At 25.2% G+C, this 10690-nt stretch overlaps 1 protein-coding gene across 1 annotated transcript; it reads right to left on the bottom strand.

The window, feature by feature from the left end:
* Nucleotides 1-6377: 6377 nt before the first annotated feature.
* Nucleotides 6378-9071, bottom strand: LOC114123712 (uncharacterized). Its single transcript, XM_027986780.2, has 2 exons — nucleotides 8774-9071; nucleotides 6378-6679 (listed from the first exon to the last, which is right to left on the bottom strand). Exons 1-2 carry the CDS (start codon nucleotides 9005-9007, stop codon nucleotides 6554-6556), a joined length of 360 nt encoding a protein of 119 aa, XP_027842581.2. The 5' UTR covers nucleotides 9008-9071; the 3' UTR covers nucleotides 6378-6553.
* Between the last annotated feature and the right edge of the window lie 1619 nt (nucleotides 9072-10690).

The raw sequence follows: 10690 nt of genomic DNA, 5'->3' as shown, positions 1-10690 counted from the left end.
ATACCATGCATAATGCGTTGGCAATTCATCAGACTAATCAGCGCTTATTTAAATGCAAACGGCAATGATTTCTGCACGTCGAACAATAGATGTTATTCGAGCAATTAAAATCGCTATGGGACGTGGTGAGAATCATTATAAATGTTTAATTACTGCTAACGAACTCGGACGTTCAGGAAGACTCAGTCGTTGCACCTTTGCACTGGGACTGTAGTGTTTATTAACGATATCATTGTCGATTAACAGACATTAATATTATTTCAACGCATATATTTAGTAACTTAAGCAGAAAATTAATTTTTCGATTTCTGAAACCCTATTTTCTTAATAACATGTATGTTCATTGTTCATATATATTACCTATTGAAAATACACCTGTGTAAAATGTGTCTACAGTTAATGAATATAAAATAATATTCTTCATATTATACAAGGTGATTCACCAAGCATGCTCACCCTTATATATTTTGTTAATAATGAATTTATTGAAATCCTATTTTTTAGTTTTTATACACTCTAAAAGAGTAAAGGACCATATTTTAAAAGTTCTTAAAATTTGTATACTATTTAGGAGATAAAAGATTCTATATTTGAAATGAGACCCTCTCTCTTTTCAACTGTAAATTATCTAGTGAATAATTGTTCTAAAATTTTCATCGTATTAACATAGACATTTTAGTTTGTTGTTTCTCAGTTTTTAAAATGTTTTTACCATAAAAATAATAGACTTTAAAAATGAATTACAAAAATTTGAAATAGATGTATTTTTGAATCTAGTATTTATTATACTTGCACCATTTTTACAAATTATAAATGTTGATAGATTAATATTATTAATATTAATTATTAAATTTTTGAAATTACTATATTGTTATCCAAACCCATTATCTTATGGACCTATTATTCTTAGTATACAAAGTTAAATAAATTAAGAATTACTAGTTTAAATTTTGATTTTGTCGATTTTGACAAGTCAATATGTTCAGGTAAATGATCTACTAAATCAATAATAATATTTTTTAAGGGGGTTTTTCATTTGTAAAATATGTTTGTATATTATTTCCTTTGGATATTCTTTCTAGGTAATACACAAACCTCAAAAATCAAACTTCAAAGAAATAAATTATTAAACAAAAAGAGTGTTTTGTTAATTATCTTGTATAGTATAATATATAATATGTATTGGAAGATGTTTAATATACAAAGTTAGATAGATTTATTTATATGTACAATTTTTCATATAAACTATAAAATATAATTTTATTTTTTCCTTGGAAGGAAAACTTAATATGTAATATATTATTAAATAATTTTATTAATATATGATACATATTATCTTTTCATATTAAATATATCTAAGTATTTAATATCCATTTCATTAACATTTTCAGCGAAATTCTAATAAGGTGCATACTACAATAAATATACTATGTACAATTTAATATTTATGAATATTATATGTTTCTATGTATATAAAACAAAAGTCAGATAGTAAAAAATGTTTTTTGTGATTTTCATGTACATTGTTATATAAGATATATAAGAATATTATGGCTATAGTTGATATTAGTAAAATGTTTGATTTGGATTATTAGTGATGATATAAATTAAATATGTTTATTTTGATAAAATATTTATCATTCTAAACGTAATAACCATATTAACATAAAAGTGAAAAGATTAGTTATAATTTATGGTGTCATAAAAGCGAATAATGTATTAAATATACTTAAAATCACTTCAAATTAATAAATAAATTATAATATATCTATATTAAAGAAAATGACTTTAATATTTAATCATAGAAAAATGAAAAAGAAACATAATATGAATTAAAAAAAAAAAAAAAATGTTAATAATTGATTAAATTTATATATTTAGAATTGTAATAAATTAGAATATTCATTCTTGATAATAATAATTAGCAATAGTACAATTTTTAATTTTAATAAAACATAATTATAAATATTTATTATACCTATTATAAACTATAATAATCTTAAAGTAAGTTTTACTGATCCCTGAAAATGTCATAATTATTCAAAAATTGAATGAAGAAAGGTGGGCACATGGATCACTGTAATGTGTGTAAAATAAATTTGAATTCAATGATGTATCATTGAATAGATAAAAAAATATTAGTCAGATATGCCCTGTTAGTCTATATTACTATTAACTAAGTATATTTCATGAGATAATTTATATGAAAATAATTTATTTTACTAAAAGTGTTAGGGGAGATTGATTTAATTTTTTTCCAAAAACAAATTACATTTATTATGTTATTCATGTTTTATTATTTTAAAAATAATAAATATAATTAATTCTATTTTCATTTTTGAGTCAATACTAGCTCATTTTAAAACATTGAAAATATATTGAAGGTATAAATAGGTAGTATCATAAATTAATCTAAATACTATTTTAAAAATATTGCGTAAAGTAAAATACAGAATATACCTACTTAAAAATTAAAGAGGCTCAAAAATAATGTTTTCAAATTATAATAGAATAATGAAAATAGTTCATTTTTATTTAAATATCTGATTTTATATAAATGTGAACTTTTTAATTGTACATCAAAAAATTGTTTTTTTTATTTATTTTGTTTTTGTTATTTTTTAGATTTTTTGTTTCATTATGATCCACTTCACAGGAATATTGTATTACATATTTAAACCTTCCCTAAAAAAATTAAAAATTGTAGAGATTATTAACTATGAAATATTCTTAGTTTGTAAATTTTCATAGTTTTGATAAGTTTTTTAAAAATTGCACCTATATATTTTCAATATTTTTATACAGATATTTAGAAAAAAAATATGATGGATTTCACATTAAATTTACCAATATATTTTAAACATTTTAATAAATTATGAATATTAAGAAGAAGATGAATAAGAAGTACTATTTTTGAATTTAAATTCGATTTTGTTTCTTTGAAAAATTATGTAATAGCGATAAACCTACATTTAAGTACACATTAATTTACATTAGAGGCAACATTCAAGCCCCGACTACAATTATAGTTGGTCTCTAATCTTTTGTAGATTTCGTGTTTACCATTTATATATTTTTTGCAACTGTGACTTCTAGCTATTGAGACAAACTCAAGTATAGCCTAGGGTCATAAAAATAATCACAGCGGAATATTATCTCCGGTTTACATTTTGACTGGTTACCATGGTTACACCACGTTTTCTGTGTACTTCTTCAATGTCATAATATTTTAACTATAATATCGCGACAACTCTCATCAGAACATTGGAATCTTTGGTGTCATTTTAAAAGTGGTACAATGCATTATTACGTTTACTATACTACGAAAACCCACTGCTCGTAGCAATAGTTCGACGAAATTTCTGGAAAATCCTCTTCACCCTACCATATCGCAATCATTATTATTTCAGTGTAATATTTTTCATTATGATGGTTTTATGGTAAATAGGTCGAAACCGTGTTTTACATACAACACTCATAATATATCATGTAATTAGAAAAGTATATATTATAAATTATACACAAATGCATTGAAACACATATGTCGTCAATATATTTTTGACATACAAAAACGTCTTAAGCCCGGTGAAGAGATATAGAGCGATGGTGAAACGACGATAGCGAAATGTTATTTTAATCGAACGTGTGCGGAAAATGATGGGAAGCACGCGCAGTGGGACGCAGATTGAGTTTTCGTGGGTGCGGATCGGTGACGGGTCGGGAAAAAATCGTGAGACACCCTGTCAGTGAAAGCAGCAGCATTGGGAAGATTGATTGCGTGAAAATTGTTACAAAGGGGATGTTGCTATGTTGTTTCTATACTTTTGGCTTACGCGCATGACACAGACACTATACTACCCCAGCGGTGGCGGACGAGGAATCAGGAACAGGAGCAGCGGCAGGAGCAGCACAAGAGTGAGTTCCTCTTACACACACCGTCATCGACTAATTCGTTCGGCGTAGTCGTTATCGGAGATTGAGCTAACAGATTGTACGATCGTTATACGATTACGGTTAGAACACACACATAAATAATACACATTCGCCGAACAAAATTTATTGTGAACCGATCATTTTTCTTTAATCATACAGTATTATCTTTCTAGTGTTTGTTTTACGAAAAATTCAAATACAGCTTATCTATAATCCAGTCACAATAATATGCATTTGTTCATCGCATTATAAACGCGATTGATTTTCTTTGAATAGCAGCAAATAACTCGATAATTTGTTTTGGGTACTTTTTCAATAACAAAATTGCTAAATTCTTAACGTTTTATTCGGTTTACAATAATTTAGCATGTTTGTTTTAGAGTCAACCATTTTGACTCATGAGGTAGTTTTGATGTATCAGTACCTATTTAATATGTTACGCTAAAAAAAACCGTTAAATTTACACCATAATAAATCAATTAATAACAATAATAATAATGATAATAATAATAATAAAACAATAATTTGCTTGAAAATATTATTTAGTGTGAAATTAACTTTACTTTAGCTACTTAAACTGATAACAGCAAATATGATTTATTTGATTTTATAATGATTTATTAGGTACAAGACTAAACAGTAGACACTACACAGTATAATATACTTAAATAATCTAAAACGCTTTTATGCATACATCATGCTTCAAAAATTACGTTTTATTTTTTATATAAAATCAAATGTATAATATATTACACAACTAAAACCTCTATTTGTCAAATTCGAAAACGTCTTTAAGTCACAATTAATATTATATTTCTTTTTTACTGAATTTTATATAATTATATATTAATTACATGTAAATACTTATATATATAATCAAATGTATTACAAAATTTAGTAATACTATTTTGGACCGGGAACGAACAATAATAGATTACGAGTCCAGTCGCACCGAAAAAATAAGCATCGCACAACTACTCACCCATCGGCCACCATGTATTGTGGTTATATATATTATTGACGCTTAAAGAAAGTAAATAGGGTAGTTGAGAAAAACTAGTTAGTGTTAGCATGCAATAGACGTGTAGGTGGAAACTTAAATCCATGAAAAAAAGGGTAACAAAGGTTTATTAGTAGAATAGATTATAATATGATATTGAATAATAATATAATTCAGATAATAATAAAAAAAAACATAAATTAATCACTATGTAATATTATGGATTATAATGTAATGATAATTGATAATACGCGGAAATAAGGTCATGAATGCATACCGCAGCGTTATAGACTCTTTTGTCCCAACAATAAATAAAATTATAAAATTAAAAATAACGATTATAAATAAATGCCTTCTGGTTCTATAATAATGAAGGTAATAAATTAATAATAAATAATTGGCTATTTAATCCATTATATGATAATAGATTTTGAATAATTAGATAGTTATATGTAAACTAATAATATAATCACAACTGCGACTATTATGATCGAGGAAAATTTGAGCATATGATAGTACATGGTTAGCTGAACATGTAAATATATCATATAAAAAATTATTTTTCAAATATGAAGGTGAACTATAATTCTAAAAAAAAAAAAAAAATATAAGATTTAACATAGCCAAAAGGAACTATTGTATATACAAATAATCATCACGAAAAAAAAAACCGTTTAAATGTATAAAAATTACTCAAAAAAAAGGCAGAACATGACGAGTATGTGTTTTTGTGATGCCTACCAGTGCTTATCAGTTTTGTGTTCGACCTAATATAAATAGTAATACTCAAAAGGGGCTATTATATAAAACAATATTAAAATAATGTGCTGGAATTAAAACAATAATATCATATATAATTTTGAGCTGTGAAGATAGTTATTGATTTGGTATTGGTTTAGACGAATGATACTGCTTTGACTATTTAATACAATTAATTTTCTATATTTTATATAGATATTAAAAGAAAACACACATATATAATATATTAATAATTGTACTAAAGGTTTCATAATATTTCATAGCTTTTTGATATTTTTTTTTTGCTTTTGACAAACATAACATGATAAACAACTATTTATAGTTACCACTTTTGATTTTATACATTTTAACGCATTATAGACTATATTATATTCATTCTAAAATACAAAATAATAATAATAAAACGTCATAATAAACTAAAAATTTTTAATTTATTAAATAATGAAATGTAAATAACATTGCCGTCAATAGTGGTTTATATTATGTGTTATTTTTAATTTGTATTGCTTATATGCAAACAACGTGTTATACGTCAATACAGTTATAAATTAAAATATACGTTGCTAAATAAAGTTGCGTTAAAACAACTTGTAATATTTGCGTTTAATTTTCACTAGTGATATTTGAATAAATTCTCTTTGCGAGAAATTTATATAATGAATTTGTATAAAATAAAATGTTTCACTTTAAAAATTATAATGGTTTTTGTATTATTAGCTTAAAAAATACATTTAATATGTGTATATTTTATATTATTGTTGTACATAATGGATAACTGTACTATTATTCCGATTCCAATAAGTTTATGACCAAAATTCGCATGTTTTGTGATTACCCTGAAGATAATGTGTATCGAGCGAATCACTTGTTATTTGATGGGTAGCACATTTTACATACTAGTTGTTTGGAGGACGGTCGTCTAGAATCTGAACGCGAAGGCTTACTGCATTTGACATGACGTACAGCAGCAGGTGGATTTGTACAACTCTGTACTCATACACATAAAATAAAATAAAAAAAATAAACCAATACAATATACTTTTTTGTCAGTTGAATAATGAAATCTGGACATTGCTATAATATTATAATAAAATGGAGGGCCATATATTTGAAAGTAGAATCTCATTCAACCACAGCTCATTGGCATTGTAGAAAATAAAGACGAGAACCGTTTTATAGTATTAGCTACAATGGTCCGGGACTGGGTTTTCTGAATCGTTTAAATAAAATGTACAACTGAATCCATTCAGTTTTAATAGAATCAGTTTTTTTCTCGTCTTCAGTAGAAATTTAAAATATAATCAATTGACTTTAACAGTAAAACGGTTAAAGTATTCATCCGATTTTGGTCAATTTTGTGAGTTAGGTTAGGTTAAGTGCGTTTATCATAGTCTAAGGTTCATGATAATTCTATACATTTTTAAAATGAAAATAAATGATATCACGTGATACTAATATTACAATAAATTCTGTTTATATATAGCTAGCTGTAAATCTCGTCCACCTAGGGAAAATTTAAGAAGTAAAATATAGTGATAAATAGGTGTTTCTTAATGTTAGCGTACATCAGTTCAGAGTCTAGTCAAATTGCCGTCGTTGTACTTCGCTTAGTAAACTAATTTGACCGAGATAAGAAATCAGTCAAAGGAACAACTATATTTTAAAACATTTTTAAAACTAATTTCAAAACTTTTCTACTTACTCTAAAAACAATCTTTGAAATTTTCATAAAACTTAGTCTAGTATTTTTTTGAGTATACTCGTATTAGGTCTAAAATATACTAACTTGTGTATAATAATATCATATAAATTACATAAAGTTTTTTTATTTCTGTAATCAATGGTAACTCTACCATAATAATTTATTATAAACAAAACAATATTCAATTTTCGTGAGTCAGAATTAAATTTCTATAGGAACTATCCTATAAGCAATCTATATATTTTAATGTCAAAGTTAAAAACACTCCCTGAGTCTCAAGAAATATGTTCATAAAGTTGTTGACTATCGGTTCAGTTGTTTAAGTTTATAAGCACCATCCAAATGTACGTTAATTAATTTATTAATCTAGATAGATTGATGAATGATTTATTTATGTTTAATTATATTTTATGTTCTATGTTAACAATAATAGTATAATCTAGTTAAAAATTATATTATTCAATAAGTTTAAAATCTTCTGTAATAAATTTTTTGAAATATCTTCATCCAATGTGAAACATGTATAGGTTGTTTATAGTTTTTTTTTTAAAGAATAAATTACCAATTATGAATTTTATTTCTTTTTTAGTACCTAGCGCCATTTTGTAACTTAAATATTTTATTTATTTTTTAACGAGTGCATAGGTCAACTTTCAATAATAAAACTTAAGCCATAGTTTTTAAGAATATAAAAATATTACTTAATAATTGTAAAATTATTATTTATTTAAAAATTGTATTAATATTATAAACCTACTAATAATATTATTGTGTTATTAATGTAGTATTCCAATAATAATAATAATATTGTTCTCGTACACATAACTGCACCTATATTGCCTATACATAACGCCGTGTTAAAAATCGTTCAAATATTAAATCAGAAATAAAGACACAGTTACCTTCTAGGAATTGGGAATTCGTTTGACACCGGCATACATAGGTTGTATTATTTTAAATCAACATTGAAGATTTACAAACATAGACATTGGTTTAATATTATAATACAATAATATTGTGTAGGTTATTTGCTTGTAATAAAACAAATAAGCAAATAAAAAAATAAAATAAAAGTTAAATATACGTCTAAATGTGCATTTGTATTTTATATCCATACTATGCACGATATTTGAAAATAAAATAAAATATTACTGTTTGTATCGTAACGGTGAAATTAAGACAATAGACACCATTTTAAATATTAATGCTAGAAACTACAGCCAACGCTCGTAGAGTGACGTTATACTCAGACTCGAATTGCGTACATTTCTTTTTTACATTAAATCTGTAAATCTTACAACTATATTTTTGCAGTTTTTCAGTTTTAACCAACTATTATATGATAAATGCATATGAACGTGAATGTGAGTAGCACTTACGTCGATCAGCCTGAACCGTTTTGACTGCAACAATACGCTCAGGACGTCCGTCAGGTTTCGCGTGTTCCTCGGACTGTCCAAGAACGCTCTGGTCCCGTACCGACAGGCAACTTTTCCGATCACCGTCGCAAAACGAGTCCGACCGTGTATGGTGGTCGGTAAGGTATTCAGTACGAAACATCTCAGCTTCCAATAGCTCAGACTCGGTACGTGGTTGGACGACGAAGTCATCATCACTGTTACACGGCAATGACATAATATGTATAATATTATTTACCTATATAAAAGTATACGTTTATTTTCATTTACACATAATAATAATAATAACAATAACATATAAATATTACGAATGTCTGTACGATTTTACCGTTTGTTGTTATTCTGCGAAACGTCTAAACATGTTTCGGGTCGTCATGGCGCCTTTTCCGCGTAACTCCGCGTCTGCCGTTGTTATTAAAACATATTCCAGTTAAATAATGTATAATACATTCATTATTATTATTGTAATATTAGTGTATTGTATAATGTACTTCAGTGCTGTGATTGCCGGAAAGGAATATGAAATAGAGTCTTATAAAACAAATCAGGAAGTTATATAATTTTTTAGAACCGATTAAATAGGTTGCTAACAATTGTATTGGTGTAATGGTGTAGTCAACTAGAACGCTATGTTTTGTGCTGTACATATTAATAAAATCCAGTTCTATGGAAATATTTTTATAACATTTTAAAAATCGTTCACAAAACACATAGACAACTTATTATATTACAACACTATTAGAAATTACATATAATATAATATGTTATTATAAATTGCATGAACTGTATTAATATACTATTGTTATCCAACTCTTTAAAGAATAATAGTTGCTTTACTAGTTAATACACAGCCAAAAATATAATTCACTGAAAAATTTACATTGTAAGTGAAACTTTCGATGGTTGAGTACTAATACTAATGTCTTCGTGTACCTAGTGTTTGTTTATGAAAAAAAAAAAATGGTCGATATTTAAAATTAAACATTGTTCGCTGAAAATAATTATTTAAAAATATCCCATTAACCAATAAAAAGTTACATATTGTAACATGATATTCTTAAAATTATTTAAACATATAATATGTCTCAAGTTATTATTTATGTACAAAATTAAAGATTTAAAGTTTAAATATTAAAAAATATATATAATAATAAAACACACGATTTCAACATGATATTTTCGTTTTACTAATGTACAGCATATCAAATTTTTCATTCAAAATAATTCATTTATATAATTTTGAATGTTTTTATAGATATTTTAATGACGAATCAAAGTACGAACTCTTTAAAACTGTAATGTTTTTTTAAATTTTAAAATGATCATAATTTGCTTAAAAATTAAAATATCAAAAAAATCTTCAATATCTTCTCGAAATTTTATAATATGTCAGTTTACTCTGTTTTAATGATTTCCGAGAAAATGGTTTAATTTAAAATAAAATATATTATGCTGTATAATTGTAAGGTGGATATAACACTTGCAGGTGTGGCGTAATCTTAGAATAATTATTTATGTTTCAATTCAATTAAACGTGCATCCATTTAAATAAATGTAATTATAAAAATTCATTAACGACTTTCTAGAACATTTAATAGATTTTTGAGTACAATCATATTTATTACTTATTTTTATAATATTATGTACTCTTCAAAGCATATTTGCTCTTATTTATAATTATTTTAAATTCAATTAAAACATTAAACATTAAATGACATTAAAATCATAAAACATTTTAATATAAATTAATAAGAGTAAGAAAAAAAAAATATTTATATTGCTTTTTTTATAAAAAATTGTAAATTATGTATAATATTGTGTTTTTATTCATATTTAAGCTCCAAAGGATGAGGCCTAATATTAATTATAATTTCGTAC

The sequence above is a fragment of the Aphis gossypii genome, chromosome 2 (assembly GCF_020184175.1).
Source record: "Aphis gossypii isolate Hap1 chromosome 2, ASM2018417v2, whole genome shotgun sequence".
NCBI lineage: Eukaryota > Metazoa > Arthropoda > Insecta > Hemiptera > Aphididae > Aphis > Aphis gossypii.
Note: the sequence above shows the minus strand (reverse complement) of the source record. Positions and strands in the feature narration are given on the sequence as shown.